At 51.0% G+C, this 21,610-nt stretch overlaps 1 protein-coding gene across 2 annotated transcripts in view; it reads left to right on the forward strand.

The window, feature by feature from the left end:
• Positions 1–21,610, forward strand: part of LOC144152765 (uncharacterized) — a 150,052-nt gene that overhangs the window by 55,876 nt on the left and 72,566 nt on the right. Inside the window, exon 1 of one of the 2 annotated variants that reach the window (XM_077684202.1) lies at positions 12,393–13,453. The exons of the other annotated variant lie outside the window; for it this stretch is intronic. Within the exon in view, the coding sequence (XP_077540328.1) occupies positions 13,436–13,453 (18 nt within the window). The 5' untranslated portion in view covers positions 12,393–13,435. Of the gene's footprint in view, positions 1–12,392; positions 13,454–21,610 lie in introns of those variants that run through there. 2 annotated transcript variants of the gene reach the window in all.

A 21,610-nucleotide genomic window follows, 5' to 3' on the forward strand; every position in this document is an offset into this window, starting at 1 on the left:
TAGTTTGACTTGTCTGGCCGTGTTATGTCTATCAATTATAGACTAACATAACAACCGTCTCAATTATGTCTAACAACCGTCTCAATTATGTCTAACAACCTAATCAATTATGTCTAACATAACAACCGCGTTATGTCTTATCAATTATAGACGACTGGCAATTAACCAGCACGAGGAGGTGAAGCTTGAACGCCCTTGTCAAGTGTACACCGAATGCACTTGCACATGATGGGCCAACAAGGAAGAAGGGGAAGTGGTGACAAATATAGAACGGCATAATATTTTCCGGAATTGGAGCGAATCGGTCCACGCGCGAAAGTCAGGGTCGTTGCCAAGGCCGCGAACGAACTGGCAAACTGTGCGCCCGATCGAGCCAACGCTCCCTAGGTAAGAATGAAGCCTGACTGCTTACCCCCATCTCCCATGCAGCACTGTTTTATCCCCGCCACGGGACTGGCTAAACACACCCCGTTTGGATCTCCGAGCGGTCACGTCGACTGAATGGCCTCCGAGTGATTACCCTGCAAGCAGGCACCCTTCCTGTCTCGGGGGCGTTGGCTGAGCCCACCGATATCAAGGACAACACGTGTCAACACAATAATCCCACGTGATTTGTGACGTGCATGGAGTGGCTCTATATATGGCAGTTCCATCCTGTTAAACGACCTCGATCTGCAACTTTTTTTTTTTTCATTTTTCTTCTAAAATCTCGTACGCTTCTTTTAAATAGGGTGGAGGGGTGCGTACACTCCTTGCATCAGGATTCTCCAAAATATCCGAGTTAGATATTTCGGATCTGTAGGCAACAGGCAGCTTAAAAAGTCCCACAAAATCGACTACGTTCTACGCTTCTACCACGTATACGATCTCACCACGCTTTTAACGGCTACGATCACACTTTGCGTTCTTCGCTATCTGTGCTTCTAACGCAATCTCAAGCTGAGAATGTGTGAGAGAGAGAGTGTGTGCGTAAACAGTTGATTGAAAGGAGAAGAGGTAGGCCTGATAGGCTAATCTTAGGCCCGCTACTTCCCACTGGGGCAAGATGACGGTTGCAAAGAAAGAAATAAAAAAGAAGAAGACGGTGAACATAGAAGGTATGAAAAATGGCAGTGAAATCAACCAATGAACTGCGTTTAAGTGTGAAGGCTCGAACGGGCTATTCTCGAACTGACACAGACGCTTGTTCTGACAAAGTACCTTATATAAAGGCACCGCCGATGTTTTTTAGAAAGGCACTGTTATTTGGACCGCGTGAGTTCCGGAGCTTTAATTTGCCGGTAGTATGCGTATAATGTTTGCGGGGACAGATTGGTCGCAGTTAGCTAAGGACCGGGACAATTGGAGATCTATGGGAGAGGCCTCTGCGGTTTACGCACTGTGTAAAGTTGGTTTTGGGATACCCACTGGGGTGTAACGATCTGATTGATTTGATTGATTGATTGTGGGGTTTAACCCCCCGACGCAACGCAGGCGATGAGGCGCGCCGTAGTGGAGGGCTCCGGATTAATTTTGACCACCTGGGGATCTTTATCGTGCGCCGAAATCTCGTACACACGGGCGTTTTTGCTTTTCGCCTCCATCGGTGTAACGATCTGGATTTTGGGCTTTGAAGGCGTTGGCTTTCGGCCAGAGAAATGATGGGGATGATAACTTTATGTTGCCCAAAACACAATATCCCAATATGGCCACATCGCAAAATCAGTACCACAATATCAACGCCCGATACCAGAATATGGACGGCTGGAGGCAGCGACGCGCACATATTGAAGACCGACTACAACAAGCTGTCGACGTGGTGGAAGCTTACGCCGGAAAACGTGGTCTGATGTGTTCTCCGCAGAAATCTGCTCTTCTCTACAGTCCTCCTGGCAAACGACACCGTCCAGGTTTTCCCACTGTAGACATTTAGCTTGTATTACAAGATCGACCAGAGAAGGCTTCGCGTTTCAACCACATTTCACTTCACCCACAATCATCATCGTCGCCAGAGAAAGTTGGCTTTCCTGCAGTGCGTTTTTGGGGCAACGTCGCCATCCGTGAAACGTAGAAAGCTTCGCTTTAACAAACCCAAGCAAACGAAACTGGGGGCATCAACACAGGATGAGGAAGTACGCGCGACACGTGCTGGGACCGTAGAACGTGGCAGCGGCGCACGAACCCGTTTATTTTAAAGACGATTGTTTTTTACCCCTGTCAAACGTGTCTGTTTAAGTGCGCTTCCGCCGAGTGCACTCGGGCTTCCCAAGTGACACTTAGGCTGCGCGCTGCTAAACGACGAAATAAGTGCCCTTGGCCGTGATGTCAGTGACGATAGCCGGCGTAAACATTACGCAAAATTACTTGAAATTCCCCCTCTTTATCGCGTGAGGAATAATGTAAACATTTCGTTGTGTTTGCATTGTTTAAAATCGCAATCGGCGCCTCGCACAAGACCACAAAAAAACAGAGTCGGGACGGCGACTGAACACCGGCGCTGATATCTTCACTGTTATTCACTGCGTAGTATGACACCAGCATTATTGTTTGGAGGAAATTATCCGAAAGCGCTGAATACAACAGAAATAGGCTGAAGCAGGAACACAATCACAGAGCCACAAGAAACCACCCACGAGGACGCCACAGAGAACGGCTGCCATGGAGCAAAACACCCACCAGGCGGCGCTGGCACCTTGTTGAGAGTAGGGTGCCTCGATGCGCGCCCGCTCCGGGCGCGCATCGAGGCACCCTAGTTGAGAGGGAGTTTATTTTCTTATTTTTCGTCGCTGCTGCAATTTTTGTAAAAGTAAATAAGCAATATATCTATAATTAACTTTTAGCGTTACTTACTATTATCTAAACGTTCGCGGTTTTATGTTAATTTTTCCGATTTTCGGACTTCTATTCACGAGATTACTCACTCGGCGGGCTGGCCCCGGTAAAGTGTGTTTGGGGACCACACTCAGCTTAAAGTGCGTTCCTTGTAAAGTGTCATTCGCGTTTGCCGTTTAGCTGCTCCCGAATGACATTTTAGCCAAGTGCACTCCGTGTAAGTGCACTTAAATGGGAACGTTTGACAGGGGCATTTCTTGGGCTACTAAAACGTAGAAATTTGAGTCTGTCTGTCTGTATCTCAGTTTGTCTGTCTGTGACTCTATTTAGCCGCCCGGCCAAAGTGAAACAGAAGCTGCGCAATAGTTTCATATACCCACAGCCAAATCTAAACGTCTGAGTACGGTGGCAATGTTCATACTTGTCAACATTGTTGAACAAGAACGAGACATTACGCAAATATAAGGCAGGAAATCAATACAGGAATGATATTTGCAGTGTTCTTTTACAAAAAATTCATGGATGCCTGATTTTTGCGATAGCAAATGAAATACTACACTGCAAAAAAAAAAACAAATCACTCTGTCGCCTGCTGTTAACGAGCCACAATAGCTTCTGGCGGCATTTTAAGAAATCAGGCAACAGTTAAGAAAGGTTTCACTGGATATGTTCAACGTTCCTCGATTCCACGTTTCACTAGATAGGTTCCAGGGCGCCCCTATTCACCCGCGTCTCCGCCGTATACGGCAGCGCTGGCATCGAGGCAGCCGGCCTGGAGCAGTGGAACGCGGTAAATTTAAATTGACTTGAGCAAACCTCTAGCGTGTTTACCTTGGGAGGAGCCCGACAGAAGAGGAACAGCATGAGGGGTGAGTGGGAAAGCGAAGGGAGGCATTTACTTGGCAAATGTCGACGAAATGACTATCGTCTTTCGTCGACATTTGCAACGAAATGAGCAGATACGCGGCCATTTTTTTTTGTCATTCTCATTATGTTTAAATACTTTTTTTATCAGCTTTCTCACTTTCTTAAGTACAGCAAACTAAAGGAACGGGAACAAAAGGTGCCAAACTGCACCTGTCTGGGTTCCTGACTCCATGCATTCTGCAAAACGGGGAAACAGAAACACGCTCAGTTACAATAGAAACACACAGAAAACGTGCGAATGGTATGTATAGGTTCTAGGGATTTTATAAAAAACGGATATGGTATACAAAAACGCGGTTACATTGAAAAACAAAAAAACAAAACAAACATAAGCAGTCGGAATCACACAGAAAATACAAACGAAGTCAATGCTGTCTTGAAAGAAATAAGAGATGGGACACTGATAAAGTATGTCCATTAAGTTATTGTTTTTATTTAAGAGGCCATGAATTAGGTGCTGTAAACTTTGAAAGCCGTAATTGGTTCTGATCTTCGGCGTTTCGGTTTCCTGCACCTATAGGTTTCCTTGGCCTCGGTGTGTGCGTTGCCGACTTCCTCCCCCTTTCTGTCGCCCCCGCGTTTTGGGCAGCTGTGGTTTCCCTCTTTTCCAGCGTAAAATACGGCCTCGCTGTGCTCCGAGCTCGGAATTCGGGGACAGTGCGGCAATCGCATGTCGGCGAGGAGGAAAAGGATGTGCGAGCACGGCTGAGCAACAAGCGAGGGGGCAGGGTCCTCTCGTGCAAAGCCAAGCCTCTGGCCATACAATGGATTGCGCGCACCGCGCCTCACAGGGATGATGGTGTACGGCGTCGTGATCTCGGCTCGCTATCGTACCCGGAGAGGCCTCTCTGTCTTCGCTTTGTTCTTTCTTTTCACCCGGCCATTAATCCGGCGGCCTTCTCCTTTTAATTCTTTCTGGCTGCTTCTTGCACCGGCCGTCTGCCTCAGCTGGTCGCCCGCCGCTCACGAGATGGAGAGAGAGTGCAGCGCTGTTTGCGCCGGCTGCTTCTTCATTCATGGGAGGCGGATATGTGCGTGCCCTTCTCGGCCGCACCTCCGGGAACCTTTCCGCCGGGCGCCTCACGGAGAGGGGGACGCCTTGCAAGAAACCGGCCGCCGCGCTTCACGCTTCTTTTTCTTCTCTGTTGAGCGTGGGATTGATTCTGCTTCGCAGTAACACCGCAGGGCCTTCGTTGTTGGTTGGTTCATTTGGCAGACTGGCTAGAGCGCTGCGTGAGCACGGGGCCAAACTGGGCCCTTGCGGTACCCCGCGAGTGTATTGCCTTGGCATTGAACTTCCAAAAGGACGCACCGCAGTCATCCTTTTTAGGGGAGAAGCACCTTAGCACGTCGCTTTGCCCGTGGCTTGTCCCTTGGCGTCCGTGTACAAAGTTTTGCGCATGCGCGAGGAGCATTGGATTGCATTGGATTAAATTGAATTGTACCGGATTAGATTGAATTGGATTGGAATGGTATATACTGTACACACGCGTTGTCACTCGTTTACATGCGCGAGTGGGCAATGCCACGGGTGATTTACTGTAAGAACGATTGCCAGTGCTTCGCCCACTCGTCATGATTCACTTCGTGGAGATGCGTGATTTTTTTTTGTCTCCTTGCGGTGTTGCAAAAATAATATCCCTTTTTTCTTCCCTTTAATGTAATTATGAACTCAACTCTATTCACTTTTCTTAGTGTCTGGAGCAAAAACGACGCGTTGAATGTCATAACTTCCTTGGCATACTTCAAGTGGGCTTGCGGGCAGACAGGCGGGCCTCAACAGGTAGGCCGACGTAGTGCTCCAAGAGTCACGGTCACCCACCAAAATGATTGATTTGATTGATTGTAGGGTTTAACGCGCCGACGCAACGCAGGCGATGAGGCGCGCCGTAGTGGAGGGCTCCGGATTAATTTTGACCGCCTCCACGGTATCTTTAACGTGCGCCGAAGTTTCGAACACACGGGCGTTGCCACACAAACTTGGAGGTTAAACACCACAAAATAAAGACAGGCATACGCTGGCGCGAGTCTGAACTGGCATGCCGCTTTATCAGCTGTGCGCTGCCTGTCTATGCAATGGCGCCGAAATCAGTACAAAGCATGGCGCTGTCTTTGTGCTTGAAAATTTTGAATATTATCGAGAAAGGACGGTCACCTCGATGCTTTTTATCCGGAATAACTTCCAATTAACCGGTATAATTAGGTTTTAGCTCCAAACAATCGACCGATTTCTTCTTCCGTTGGGTTGCGCGTTAAATTGCCGGGACCCCCATATAACTTCAAATGAACCGAAAATTCAAATTGAGCGACTTCGGCGCTTATGTCCTGCTCTGCGGCCCGTCTACGGCACTATATCTGTTCGAGAAGGGAGTGGTGTTCAGAGACCGGTTCGTATAATACTTCGTACGCAGCAAATACTCGCATAGCGACGAATGCCAAATATCTAAGGCGAAAAATGCGAGTAATCTTTGCGCATTGTTCTTGGCTAACTGCCGCATGCATGCAGAACCTATAGGCGGTGCGTTTCGCGCTTTTTTTTTTTTTGCTTTTTTGCATAGCTTAGTTCATAAATGTTTGTGCCAGGTATTGCACGCTCTTTTATCTCGAACGGCCGTTTCGAAAGACTTTATTTTGAAGTGCCCGCTTCGGGATCGGCATTCTCTGCGCTCTCGAGATAAGAATCGGCTGATAAATGACATTCTCGCTGTCGAGAGCGCTGTTGCGAGAGGGGTCTTTCGAAAGAGCTGGCAAGTATACACTCTGTACAAGGACGCGTCTTGTGGGAGCGGCGGCTACAGCTGTCGGCTCTTTGTCGAAATTCCTCAATTCGTATTCGGTCAAGGGGCAATTCCGATTATTCTGTTATTTAGCACAGAGAGAGAGAGAGAGAGAGAGAGAGAGAGAGAGAGAGAGAGATGTAGGTCGTGGTGGTAGTGGTGCACGAAACACCAGACCGCAGCTATGAAGCCAAAATCACCAGAACTGTGTCGCACCGAGGGAGAATAAGCGTTCTTTATTGAGAAAAAAACTAAATTGGAGTCTTCAGGGTGACTTCCTTAGTCCAGGACGCCTTGATCTCGGCCCTCGTCAACGGCCCTCTCGTAACGATGTAAAGAAATGCTGGACGTAAACCTGAAGTAGCCCTGTTGCCTATATATATACGATACTGATTTCGTTTTCACTACTTCACCTGTGTCAACAGCGAACTGCGGACAGGACTTAAGGAAAAAGAAGGGCAGAACAAGCGTCGGGCAGGCTTCGCGGTGTCAGAACTAAACCGCGAATAAGTTTGCGGAAATGGTCGAGGCTGCACGCGACTTGTCGTTTGCGAGCGGTTCATGCGTGGGCGCTGTACGAGTAGCAGTTTTTTGGGGGTTTGGAGCGGAATGTCAGCACCGAGATCTTCTAATGGACCCCCCATCGCGCGTATCCGAAGGGGCGTTCTAACAGGGCCACGATAAAGAAGCGGAAGCGTGTGGGCGGGATAAGTTTCGTAAATTAACCTGGACCGAGATGTATGCTTATCCTGCCAAGGACAATCGCAGTTCCTTTTCTTTTGGTAACGGTTTACTGCTTTTGGCGAGTGCTTGGTAATTGAAAGCGAATTGCGTAACGCTAGACCGCTCTGAAATTTATCTCGGCTGCGTGCTTTATACGAATGGCTTTGATCTCACGCCGAAGCGGTAGGAGGTGTATGCGGATATTTCGACTCGTGGCCGATGATGAACTCGGTTGCTGTCGTTTCGGGGCAAACATCCATCCAAGTACAACGAAGAACGGAATTCCTAGAGTATTTCGCATGATTCCAGCCGTATTTCTCGCGGTTTTTAATCTGAACTAGAGCCACTAGATGGCTCTAGTCTGAACCATGTACAGGGCGCTTCTGGGGGGCGGGATTAAACACGTTCGGGTTCTCTCCCTTTTCACTTTCGCTCCCTTTCCCCGCGCTGTGGCCAGGAGCACACCAACCGAGCGCACTCTCACGGCAGAGTTACACCAGACGAACATACTCTCACATTGAGAAGGAACCTTTCTCTCTATCCTCGGCGACGCTTTCCTGCGGGATCAAAAGGCCGTCAAGACCACCCATGCTGCACTCCAGGAAGGCCGGCGAAGCTTTACACGCCTACTCGTTGGGCGACCCGGAGTTCGACGAAGTTTTTTATTGCGAATTAACGGGGGCATCCGGTCAACAGAAGGATTTGGGCAGCCAAAGCATCAAAAGGTCGACCTCAGCATTTGCGCCCATCCGGCGGTCGCAACAACGGCTCAGTTTAAAAAAATTCAAATTTTATTCATTGAAAATTTAGTGATGATTTAAATTTTCAACATTCCGCATCAGCGATGCGCGACTGTTTACCCCACCCATGTATACAAGCCGCCGTGTTCGCTTCTCGACTTTCCAATACAGAGACTTGTGTTGGCGGAGTATAAAATCGTGCCTCGTTGATGTGGACACTTTCGTTCTCGACGAGGATTGTCTATAAAACGACCGAGCCGTCAAAGTGAACGCATATTGAAGAAAAAAAAAGAATTAAATTGACTTACAAGATTACGGGGTAAGGTAAAATCACGTTTCTGCGCGTTGCAATATGCCACCTGCAGGTTCGAAGTGAACAGCGGAACTTAATGAGAGTTCAAAGGCCCCTGTGGAGTCGACGCCGATATCGATCGAGACCATTGCCCGTATCTCTGCAGCGTTGCTTATGTATACGGCTACGGCATCCTGGGCGCAAGCGACGCCGCTTCTGTCGCAATGCGCGATTGTAACCTTGCATTGTGCTCCAATCTGCCTCCCCGTTGTGTTGTGAAAGCGTTACCGCTTTCATGCCCGATGCCACAGTGAGCTGCAGCCGTGGCGCGGAGGGATTGTGATGATTGATTTTGATTGTAGGGTTTAACGCGCCGACGCAACGCAGGCGATGAGGCGCGCCGTAGTGGAGGGCTCCAGATTAATTTTGACCACATGGGGATATTTAACGTGCGCCGAAATCTCGTACACACGGGCTTTTTTGCTTTTCGCCTCCATCAGAAAAGCGGCCGCCGCGGCCGGGAATCGAACCCGCGACCTCGTGCTCAGCAGCGAAACGCCTTAGCCACAGAGCCACCGCGGCGGGTCGGAGGGATTGTGCCAGACGTAATTGATTGATTGATTCATTGATTGTGATGATTAACGCGCCGATGGTCCACAGGCGGTAAGGCGCGCCGCAGTGTAGGGCTCCGGATTAATTTTGACCACCTGGGGATCTTTAACGTGCGCCCAAATCTCGTGCACACGGGAGTTTTATTTCGCTTTCCGCCTCCATCAGAAAAGTGGTTTCCGCGGCCGGGAATCGAACCCGCGTCCTTGGGTTCGGCAGCACAATGCCTTAGCCACTGAGCCATCGGGGCGGTTTTGTGCCAGACGCATGCGGCGACACAGAGGTCATCCGCCCTGTAGCTTACTCGCGCTGGTTTCAAGCCGAAAGCCTAGCAATTATCAAACACTTCTTTGCTACTATACGTCGTGCTTGCGTCTCTCTCTTCTCTTTTGTTTGGTCGTCTTTTGACGCGCGTGAGGCCGCGGCCACACTAGCCGGACCACACGCGGCAGCTATAGCAGCGTCCTTCTCCGCGTGCAACTTTTAGCACGAGGCCGCGGGTTCGATTCCTGGCCGCGGTGGCCGCTTTTCTGATGGAGGCGAAAAGCAAAAACGCCCGTGTGTTCGAGATGTCACCACACTTTAAAGATCTCCAGGTGGTCAAAATTGACCGGAACCCTCCACTACGGCGCGCCGCATCGCCTGCGTTAAACCCCACAATCAATCAATCAATCAATCAATCAATCAATCAATCAATCAATCAATCAATCAATCAATCAATCAATCAATCAATCAATCAATCAATCAATCAATCAATCAATCAATCAGGCTAATTATTGCTCCATTTTGACGCGGCGCCGGATTACCGCTGTGGTTAGGGCACCTGGCCGATACTCTGGCGACCAGGGATGAAAATCTCACACAAACGCAATTTATTTTCTCTTTACAGCGGCGCCGCCGTTTTTGTGTCATCCGTGTTGACGGACGACGAGTACGACGACGGTCATTTTTCGCGTTTTATGAGAGACCTGAAGATTTCTGCGTGAAATCCATGAATGAGGAAAGGGGACTACCGAGGACATGTGAAATGTCCAACCTGCTGTGAGGCAAAGGGTTCCGGCAGACCTTCACCACCTACTATGGACATGCCCTGGAACTAAGGACATTCGAAGAAAATGTTTGATGGCAGCAGGCCTAAATTTGCAGCAAGACACGCATTACCATCGGTGGCTCCATGGTCCTGCCTACCGTTCCCTACTGGACTATATCCGGGAGGCCAACCTAGTTTCCTGGATATAGATCGGACCCGCTTGGTGTCTACTAAGCCTTGAGGCTATTAAATAAACGAAACAACAACAACAACAACAAAGAAGCCACGTTATAGAGACATTGCGAAATACTGCGATCGACGTTTTGTTTGTGCCAGCTGTTGCACGATCGAGACAGAAATGCGTGGGTCTCTGTGAATTTGCGAACGTGTGTATGCCACCCTGCCAATTGTCCTAACGAAAGGTTCTGTGCTGACGAGTCGCTAATGAATCGAAGGAGAATTTCGATGTCCCACACGTCGCTACGAGAGGTATTAGTGCTTGTGATGTATCTTGTTTTTCCTGCTTGTCTTATCAGTGCTGTTAGTTTAATTTTTGGACTCGTAAATATTGCACCATTTGGAGTTACCTTGGGCCCAGACGAGTTAGTTAACGCGAGTGTTTTAATACGAACATAACACGCTTCGTTTCCATGGGCTGGTTAAAATTTTGCTTAGCGCGAGAGGAAAGATATGCTGCGTCAAAAGTGCTAAAAAGAGTGTATTCATGCATTCAAAGTTGTCACTGCAAAAAAAGAAAGAAAGAAAAAAAAAGCAATTCTCGATAACCAGGTAGAACTGAAAAAATTCTCGGATCACTTGAAGGGGACATGAAGACAAAACCGAGCTTTGTTTAGTTTGAAAGAACCTCACTCAGCTCCGTTCGATCCACGAAAGATGTTTTCTAACCGAAAAACCGCTTGGAGTGTAGAGAAGCGTTCAAATTTCGCGCTACAGTGACGTTTTATGGGCAGGAATGACGGGTCAGCACTAAAAACACAGTTTTGAGTGTGTTAACTACATGTTAGCATTCAATTGATGCGATCAAATGGACCTAGAGTCCCCACTACAATCGTCCAGTCATGTGTCTTAGCGATGGGTTAGTTTAGCGGCCTCCAATCGCACAAACAAGATTCTGTGACGTCATAGAAAAGTTGCCGGAAAGTGGCTACGGAGTCGTCACTGCTTCACGTGTTTTCTTTGATTGATTAATTGAAGCTTTATTCATTTTTACATTATATCCTTAATGATTGATTGATTGATTGATTGATTGATTGATTGATTGTAGGGTTTAATGCGCCGGCGCAACGCAGGCGATGAGGCGCGCCGTAGTGGAGGGCCCCGGATTAATTTTGACCACCTGGGGATCTTTAGCGCGCGCCGAAATCTCGTACACACGGGCGTTTTTGCTTTTCACCTCCGTCAGAAAAGCGGCCGCCGTGGCTGAGAATCGAACCCGCGACCTCGTGCTCAGCAGCGCAACGCCTTAGCCACTGAGCCACCGCGGCGGGTAATATTTCTTTAATATCTCCGTTATTTGTTCGAAGGTTGCGATAAAATTGTCATCATTGTTATCGGGAGAAATCAGTCTTTTTAATGAACAAACTTGTATTTTGGCTTCATGGTCCCTTTAAGTCTGCCTACAAGGTTTAAAGGCGAAGGCCTGGCGATGCTTACTCGTCAGCGACGTGTTTGCTGCTAGACCGTATTTGCTCCTCTTTCTTCGTCTTTGGTCGCGATTTACTTCGACGGGCTCCTTTTCTGCCGCACCCTGTTTGAGTCCTTTCGCTTTCGTTTGTTCGTACTTTGGCGCGCGATACTTGAGCGGGTGACACCCGCCACAACTTCCGCAGTATCAGCGTTCTGCGCGGCTGGGGTGCACCAGTTCTGCTCACGTGCCTCCACGTTCACTCGTCACGCGAACGCGCACTGCTTCCTTCCGCCGCTGGCAACGTGCGGCGATAGCGCAGCGTTAACGTGCGGAGCTCGTACTGCGGAAGATACGGCCATTTTTTTTTTTTTTTGGCCGGGCAACTACATCAACAATGACGGTTAATAGCGGAATGGGCTTGGTCCGTGGTTTCGCTAGCGGCAAAATTGGAAGGAGCAAGAATAGTTTTCGTATGTACCGCTGCTATGTTTTCGTGCGTAAAACGCGTTTCCTGTGGTCATTGTTCCGCGGCGCTGCCACGCACGAACGCTGATTGCCGAGCGCCGCAAGTTCACGTTCCTCCGCATCACCTCACGATCGAGGCGGCAGGGAAGGAGTCCGTCAGCCGGTACAGTGCAGCGCGCGGCAGCAGGATCGCCCTTCGCTTGGCCCGCGGCGGGCCTCCCCCTCTCCGTAGCTGCCGCAAAGTACACGACGCCGTCCGCCTGGCACGGACGGAGGCGACAAACACGCGTTTTTCCGCGCGCTGGGGACACGCACCTGCTCCCCCTCCCTCCCCTCGCGGTGCGCGGAGACTTGGAGGTGTCCCGCAGTCGTCGCAGTTCCTCCCGAGGCTGCCGCGGCGGCGTCGGCTTTTCGTCGGCGGGTGGCCGACCTGTTGCACGGCGGCACGGAGCACGGAGCGCTCCCCTCGCCTCGGCCCCCTCTCTCACCCCTCGCCGTGACAGCAGCCGGCGTGTGTTGTTTCCCGGATGTTGTCTGCCTCGCCTGCACGGCGAGATCGCCGCAGTCGCTCGCTCGGAGCGGTCATGCGCTGCAGCTTCCCTGTGGAAGAAGGGTTGTCGTCTGCTGTTGCCGTCTGCCGTTCCCGAGCGTCGTTTGGAAGTATCGTCTGCTACCGATTGAGTTGATCTCGGCGAATTGTGCGTATGTGCTGGTTTCGTTTACGGCTAAACTGACCTCTGCGTCCAGCCGTGGGATGCAGCCATGTCCTACGTTGTCGACGAGCGGCCGTTGCAAGCAGCACGTGCACTGGCACGATCGGTGTTGACGTGGTGAGGGACCGACGTGTGCTGCTGGTGACTCGGGCCTTTCTGACGTCTCAGCCGGAGGCGTCCCAGTATCGCCCGTCGGCACTGCCGTCTGCGTCATCTTATGCGCTGGATTCGCTGCAGTGGCGCCGTGATCAGTTTAGGCTCAATGTCGGACAACGGGCTTGGAAGATTTACTGTGTTTAGGTTACACTAACCTAAACGTGTACACTCGCCCGGGCTCCAAGCGCGGACGATTTGTTCCCTCCTGCGTGCCTGCATGGTAGTGAAACCCGGCGGCGATAAGTGTTTTGTAGCGCGGCGTTCGTGTTATCTCTGGTGGTAATCGCTCGGAAACGACGGATAGAAATTCCCCGGCTGTCGGAAGCGGAGTAAAGAGGCATGGAACGTCCGTCCAGTGGTGGACCTGAAGTGGTGGCAACTTCCGGCCGGACGGCCCGCTCTTCTGCGTGTGTTGTCAGTGGGGGCTTGTGAGGCCGATGCTGGAGTCAGGAGTGCCTGCGCGCTGCTTCCGGAAGGAATACACTCTGTTCGGCGAGGATTTGCACTGACCGTCACGCTGGCTTCGTCAACGAAGACCCTCTTTATGGCGGCACGCACAGCGGTGAGTACGCACAGACCCCGTGTGGAGTTTCCTGTAGGCGGTGATGTTTGACGCGTACTAACGCGTGCGAGTACGCCCACGATTTAGTTGGGGGCAAGGCAGTACTGGTGCAGCAAGACAGGCTGGTATCACTTGTTTGTTTTCCGACCGCCTGTGCCGGAAAATTGTTAGGACCAAACAATAGCAATGCACATCTCTAACCAAACTTACGACCATCTCTATCGAGCTCTAATTGGCCCTCGGCGTCGACTTTCCATTTGAAATAAAAAGTAGAGAGGTGCGTAGAAATCAGTTTTCGAAATTCTGGGTTTGCCGGAACACAACTTAAGGTTCTGCGGCTGCATCATCGAGCGCCGCTCTGAAGCAGGTTACAAAATCGCGTGAGTTGTTGACATTCGCTCCAACCACGGTCTTACAGTTTGTGAGTGCTGCGGAGTATTGCTCCCCTTTTGTTCGCGGTTGCGTTTCCATTATTTTTGCTTGGAGGACGAAGCCAGTCAGTGTCACTTGGCGTCCAATTTACATGTTCACTCGAACATGCGTTGCACATATGTTGCTTGGTCTATGGACAGCGTGCATTTCTGTCTGAATGGGTTTGCGAATTTCCGTAATTTGAACAGTTTTTATGCACTCTGCGTCGACTGCTGCCTGGAAGGCACCATTCCACACCAGCCTGTAAGAATAATGCGTGCAAATGTAATGAATTACGTGATTGTGTAGAAAAGAGGAGTTACCGGAGTGTTGAGCAATGAAAGGACTCTGGCAGTGATTTACACACGTGTCCTTTGCTGGAAGCGACCTAAAACGCAAAACTCCATTCTAGCTTCGATGAAGTATTGCGTAAAGATATAGTTGTGTTAACTATAGAGTAAAAACCAGCGTTTCTTCAGAAAGTTCAGTTGTCCCGCCGCGGTGGCTAACGCGTTGCGCTGCTGAGCACGAGGACGCGCGTTCGATTCCCGGCCGGGGCGCCCGCTATTCTGATGGAGGCGAAAAGCAAAAACGCCCGTGTGTGCGAGATTTCGGCGCACGTTAAAGATCCCCTGCAGGTGGCCAAAATTAATCAGGAGCCCTCCACTACGGCGCGCCGCATCGCCTGCGTTGCGTCAACGTGTTAAACCCTCCAATCAATCAATCAGAAAGTTCAATTGGGAAACACGATTCGCAGTGTGGCAAAAGAATTTCGGCAGAAGTAATTAAAGCACAACGTAGGGCGTATGTCTCGCGCTCTCATAATTACCTATATACGTACGACGCCCCTTAGCCCGGCCGGAAATGTGTAAACGCATGACTGCGCATCTCCTTTAGCGTCGGCTACCGGGAAGAGGGCGTTTGGGTATACCTGGTGTGGAGGTACCGCGAACTTTTCAGATCAGCACAGCCTCCGGATGCTCATCCAGGCTTTTTCGGATGCTTTTTCTGTTTACTCTCTGGGTTCGGGAACCCGAGTCGTTCCTCAATGTCAAATGCTTCCTAAGGTTCGAGAATTTTGGTTAATTCTAATTTGGGGGATTTACGCGCCTAAATCACCATCGGAAACGAAGCGCGCTGTAGTGTCGCAGGGTTACAGATTAATTTTAACCATCCGGGGTCCGCGCGCAGAAAATGTCGACTTTGGGGTGCTTTTGTTTCCCTTTCGGCTCCGTCAAAGAACGCCGGTCGGTTTTACCAATGCAGAATTAACGGAGAAAGTTTGGGCGCCCACTCAGTGGAACGTCGCCAAGGCGCAGTTTTTTTTTTTTTTATGGACGTTAGGTAACGCACCGCATCTGAAGGTGACACCAACTTGCGATGGGGGGGCTTTAGACGTGTAGTTCCGATACAGCTAGCGACCGCAAAGTTTTCATTCAATTTGCCTCTTCGAAGTGACACCAACCTGTGGGGCAATCCCGCATCACGTGTCAGCCGCAAACATGTTGCAGAAGCTGGACAGTGTGTCCCCAATGGTGGCTACTGCGAGGCGCGTACCGTATTTTAGCGCGTATAACCCGCACCGTAAATACGAAAATTTCAGTGGCAAAGAGGGGTGCGGATAATACGCGTTTTTTTTTTTTCCCCTTTAGTGCAGCTTCACGGCAATGCACATTGTGCCGTGAGGCTCCTACGCTGTAACACTGAGCCTTCCATGGCAGCGATTGCGCAAAACATACAAGGACAAGGAAGAAAAAAAAAAAAAACAAGGACGAGCGCAACGTAACGGTTGAATTTTATTGGGCAATTGTGACTTTCGCCTTGCAGTCAGCGTATTCTATTCGCTAAATATACGCCTTTTCTGTCCACATAGTATGTGATGTGTTGCTTGAGTAGTAGCTTTGGTGCAGCCTTTCCTGTATGAAATGTGCGGGCAATACGCGAGGATTTTTTTTTCTTTTTTCGGCAGGCTGAAAGTGGGTGTGCGGATTATATGGAGGGGCGGGTTATTCGCGGGAGAATGCGGTATTTGGCTCCAGCGCGCTCTTGTTCGGCCGCCGCTAGCTCGCAGTCGAAGCGTGGCCGGCGGATTGAGTGGCACTGATCGAGGTCGGCCGGCGGAGGGTCGGCGAAAAAACGGGCCGGACATCCTGCTCGTCTCAGCTGCTGCCGCGGCTGTCCAACAAGGAGACGTCGCATTCCTGCGGATGGTGATGCCTGGGTCGCACAGCTGCTGCCGCGCTGTTTTCTTTCTTTTCGGTGCCCTCCTTATCGCGCGCCAAATGGCCGCGGAGCTTCGCCGCGTAACGATTTGTTTGCACTGTGGCCACCGGGTGATGGACAGGTGCCCCGCCCACTCACGGAACTTTCTTTACGGTCAAGCTGTCTATGGCTAGGATGCCGGATTTTTTACCGCCCTCGTGGAAAAATGCAACGCGTGAAAGTCAGCTTTTAAACACCAAGCGTACACCGGTGATGCCTTAGGGCCTTAATATTTCGACACAAGACCGCTCATATTGCCTCTGCAAAAGTGTCTTCTCAGCAATGCATTTGTGCTTAGAGGTGAAGCCGACGTTGAGGCGACCGGTGTAATCTTGGTCTTTAATGGATTGTTTGTAGGGTTCAACGCAGGTGATGAGGCGCGCCGTAGTAGAGGGATCCGGAGTAATTTTGCCCACCTGGGGATCTTTAACGTGCGCCGAAATCTCGACCACACGGGCGTTTGTGCTTTTCGCCTCTATCAGAAAAGCGGCCGCCGCGGTCGGGAATCGAGCCCGCGACCTCGAGCTCAGCAGCACGACGTCTTAGCCACTGAGCTACCGCGGCGGGTGTAATCTTGGTCTTTAAAGCTTACTTTCCCGCATAGTGGCATCGGGAACAAGATGACTAGGAGCACTGTTTTATGCAGGGCGACACAGCATGCGTGATGCACCCACGCAAGCGGGTGAGAGAAAGAGAGGTTGTGCGTCGCTTTGTGAGGTGCGGGGTGCATGGCAGAATGTGAATGCGCACGGTCGTTTTGTAACTGGCGGCTGAGCCCATACTTTCAAGAAAAAGAAAAAAAAATGAAACTGCAGCAGCAGCACGCTTCCCAACAATCGCCGGTGCTGTTCGACCTTAACTGCATGGCTGCTAGCCGGAGCAGAATGGAGTTGCTTTGGAACGGACTTTGTGACGTACGCGCAGGCACTTTTCTCGATGGAATCAGGCGTGTACGCCATATTCAGTGGTAGCCATGGGCGTCCGCAGGGGGGCGCAAAAGGGGCACTTAAACCCCCCCCCCCCCCCCACCCAAAGTTACCCCAGCACAATTGCCCCGCCACCTCACCCTCCATCCTTTCCCCTCTATACAATGGGTTTGCCCCCTCAGGACAAAGTCCTTCCGACGCCCATGGCGGTAGCATTAATAAATGGCCCTCGGATTGTATTAGATGTGACGCATACGTAGGAGCTTTGTCGCTTTACTGATCGTTCATTTGCCTCGATTCTATGGAAGCGAGCGTATGCTGGGTCCGGGCTCATTTCCGACAGCCTGTTTTACAGCGCGCAACGCCCTTGTTTATGTAAGAGGGAGTTGCTGTGTGATGTACTAGGGAGCTGGCTACGTATGAAAGCTGCTGACGTAGAGTTTTCGAGCAAACGGTGGCACATCTCTGTCCGCCGTGTGCGCGCGCAAAGTTACACGGTTTCTTTCTTTTTCCGCGGAGAAGCAGCTTCGCCCGACGCAATTGAAACTACTTGACGTCCTTTTTTCCTTGCGCACGTCGGGCGCTTAGTGCGCCGTAACGTGAGAGGCAATTCTTGATACGCAAACACGCACGCGGCTGATTTCTGTCGCTAGTGCGAACAGAAGTTTCGGAGGCAATGACGTACTTCACGTAGCGGTGCTACGGCGCCGCCTAGTTCACAAAAACAGAATTCCGTTTCTGTCACTCCTCGTCTTCGGACATTTCGGAGTGTCAGTTTTCATGCTCGTGCCCTCGCGGGGGGGGGGATCGGCTTAGAAGCCGGAAGGGACTCGTTCAAGTAACCAGTGGCCTGGGCTCGTGGGGGAAAAGACAAAAGAATCCCGAGCCATCTCCACTAACGTGAAACCTCGGGAGGGACGAAGCATGCAGTGTATGTGTGTATTCTTGGCGTTTTTGCCAACGGACATGAAACCGTTGGGAGGTACATGTATACAGCTTTGCTGTGAAAGTCTCGTGTGTTTGAAGCGCGAAGCTCTTCAGCGCGAGGAGTAAACGAGTGTCACGGTGCTTTAGTACCGTGACTACATGAGACGGCGGTTACGACGGCGACATTAGACGCCGACAGCCGAGCCGCGAAGGGGCTTCGCCTCTAAAGAAGGGGAAGCGACTGTGAGGGGGCGTGGCGGAGCGAATTGTGTCAGCCCTGGTTAATAGATGGCGTCGTCGTAGGCAGAGCATCGGGTGAACAGGCAGTGATCCTAGCTCCTTTTCTACACGTCAGCCTGCGCTTGGCATGTCTCGCGAGTCTCGAGAGTTCGTGTGGGAAAAAAACTGGCCGCATATTTTCTTGTGTCGCAGTAGTTATAGTAGAAAGACGGCAGTCTTCTGCCGACACGTAACACCCTTTCTCACTCTCCTGCCCTTCCCCTTTTCTCGCTCCCCTGCGATAAAAGCAGTGAAGGCGGTGAAGGTTTGTTCAGTATAATGATTCCGCGTTCGCGTGCCACCTGTTGGTAATACGGACAGGTATGAGCCGCGGCAACAGTTTTAGTGGATTGGAATGGTCTTGCCGATGATATACTTCGTGTTGAAGCATTATTTCACGGTGACCAGGCAACTGACTCGAGTGATAGTCATACAGACCCAAATTTTCCCGTTCAGGTATCCCAAAAGTGGCTGCGGTCTACACTCCCTCGAGTTGTCAAATACTGCGTAGAGCTGGTGCGAGTGACTTAGTACAGGCCGAAGAGAATCGCGTGTTTCTACTGATACAGCCAGGAACACATGTCCAAATTTTGGCCTTCTCTCAGGGTATGCACGGAGTGGAGTTTGACCTTAAAAAAAAAAAAAACATGAAATAATTCCGCGAAAGTGCTCTTTGCCGGTCATCGTTCCAACTTGGGCGATGGGCTTGCTCGAGGAGCGGGGCCGCGCGGTCGTGTCTTCGTGGCGGCCGGGAGGCGACGGCGGAGGAAACTCGTTTCCTCGGCCGACCGCAGCGGTGATGGCGATGCGGATGAGCCTCCTCTCCGCGCACGAGAAGCCCATCCTCCAGCGGCGCACGGAATTCCGCGCGCGTGCGGCGGCGGCCCGATCCTGCTGCGATCGCGGCTCGCTTCATCGAAACCCACGGGCTGCCCGCATCAGCGTGTTTACACCCCCCCGCTTGTTTGCTGGGCTTGGTGCGCGCCTTTCCCGCCGGCCCGGCGCGCGTGCGTGAGCGCGTTTCTGTTTTTGTTGTTTCCCGCGCGCGCGTAACTTTCTCCGCGGCGCGTTTCGGACGCTGATGGAGTGGGGGGAGGAAGCGAGATGGGAATGGAGGGGGGGATTGCGCGTGTTCGTGACGCGGAGGGGGGTTTGAGTAGAGTCCACCCGCAGCGGCGTGTGTACGAAAGGGGGGGTGGGGTGGGGGGCTGCCGTCAGTCTCCTCCGCGAAGTGTCGCCCCCTTCTTTCTCGGGAACGCTGGGCAGCTACATTGTGTTCTCCTCTCCTCCTCGCCGTTCGTTGAGGGCCGGAGTTTGCCGAGAAGGCAGGAAGAATGTGTTGCAACAGGTTGTGGGCAATCGTGTACGTTGCGCGGCCAAGAATGAGATCGCTGGCAGGTTGGGGGGGCGGGGGGAGGGGGGAACCGAGCTCGTCGTGGTAATGCGTGAGCCCCCGCTGCACTACGCTTGCGCGTCCACAAACACGCAGTAACTTATCCCGTGCCTTTTGAAGGACGCTCCCGCGTGGTCCGGGCTCGGTGTACGATCTTCCGCTGAGTGTGTGTGTGGCAGGAAAAGACGGAGAGTGCCGAACATTCCTGAGCGAAGAGGCCCGATTTGCAACCCCTCCTCCTTTTCCGTTTCTTCGGAAGCTTGCGGTTTCCGGCGGCGCCTTGTTTTTTTTTGCGCCACGGCTGAGCTTTCAGGCCGCACTTTCTGATTTTGGCGTGGAATCGGTAATCCGTAAGGGGGTTATTTTTGGGTCAAGGAATGTTCTTTCCACTGGTGTTTTAGCTGAGACTCAACGCTAAACAGATAGCTTGACCGGAAAGGGCGTCACTAAATCGTCCGGTTTCTGGTTATCTGTAGGCTATTGCAGCGCTGTCGACGTCTCATGTCGTCAGCGTAATCGTCGTCTCGCGTAGTCACGGCACTGAGACACCGGGACACTCGTTTACGCCTTGCGCTAGAACGCTTCGTGTTTCAAAGATAAGATACTTTTACGGCAAAGCTGTATGCCTCTACCCCCAACGGTTTCATATCCGTAGGCAAAAAACGCCAAGGCGCCAAGAATACACTTATACACTGCATGCTTCGCCGCTCCCCGGGTTTCACGTTAGTGGAGATGGCCCGGGATTTTCTTGCTCCTTTTTGGTTGATGTCTGTACCTTCTTCCACACGTGCACGCGCCTCTTCCCGCGCCGTGAGTGCGTTGTGAGAGCAGTCTGAATGTGACGCGTTGGCGGACGGGCGCTGCCAAGTTGGCGCGAAAGTGTGACTCGCAAATTTTAAATCCTTAACCATTTCTGTGTGGACTCGACGAAGAAACCCGTGTGTGCGTCTCCCGCGCTTGACAGTTCACACTTTAGCCGTATAAGAACATGCTATTGGCCCTAAGGCAGCCATGCTTAGCTATCGGTCTCTTAACGTATCCCCTGAAAGGATGTCTTCTGAGCATTGCATACTAATATAATAGTACTGGTGCAAGATCGCTCTAAAGGGACACACGCGATTTTATGAAGGTATTCGGAATGAGACTCTGGAGCCATCATGCTTTAATGTAAAACTGCTTATATTTCCCCGGAAAATATGTCGTCCAAGCAATTCATTCGAAGTTAAAGCCTACTTTAAATGTTTCTGTATACAGCTGTGTACAACGCGGTGTATAGCACTGCATAGGGACACACCGGCTCTCATGGGTGTGTACATTAAAGGACTCTAGGACGTAGATACTTTGGCACGAGGCTTTTTATATTGCCCCTCGAAAGATGGCTCCCGAGTGAAGCGTCTGCGTGTAGTAATGAAGACGACTTTAATGAAGCACTTTAATTAAATGAGATAAACGGGGTATTATAGTAATCCCTCGTTATAACGAAGTGAGCGGGACGGCCAAAAATTTTGTTATAAGCAGTGTTTCGATATAAGCGATAACTCGAGAAAAGCTAAAGCATTTGAGCTTTAATTGCGCCACAGCTGTGAGGAATCAAAGCACAATGTATTCAGTGAAGCAAAACTTTATTCAGGTGCGAAAAACGCAGTGAGCTTTAGCTGTTCAAGTTCTTGCTGGGCGCGCGCGACCCATGCTCCAATTTGGCCAAGCATTGCATGACGCTGCGGTCACCGCAAATAAAAATGGCAGTGGCCACTTTTACAGGGGGAGTGCGGGCGTTATGGAACGCTACGATAGTTTCGCGCTGGACAGCGCCGCAAACTCAGTGGATCGAGTTTGAGGTTGTGTTTTTTGAGCTCAAAACAAAAAAAAAAACAAACAAACGATTAACCGCTTATTGTGGGTACACAGCGCAATCATGAAAACCGACCGGTTTTGCACTAAGAGATTTGCATGATCACT

The sequence above is a fragment of the Haemaphysalis longicornis genome, unplaced genomic scaffold (assembly GCF_048455015.1).
Source record: "Haemaphysalis longicornis isolate Haplotype H1 unplaced genomic scaffold, Haemaphysalis longicornis Haplotype H1 scaffold_9, whole genome shotgun sequence".
In the NCBI taxonomy this organism is placed as follows: domain Eukaryota; kingdom Metazoa; phylum Arthropoda; class Arachnida; order Ixodida; family Ixodidae; genus Haemaphysalis; species Haemaphysalis longicornis.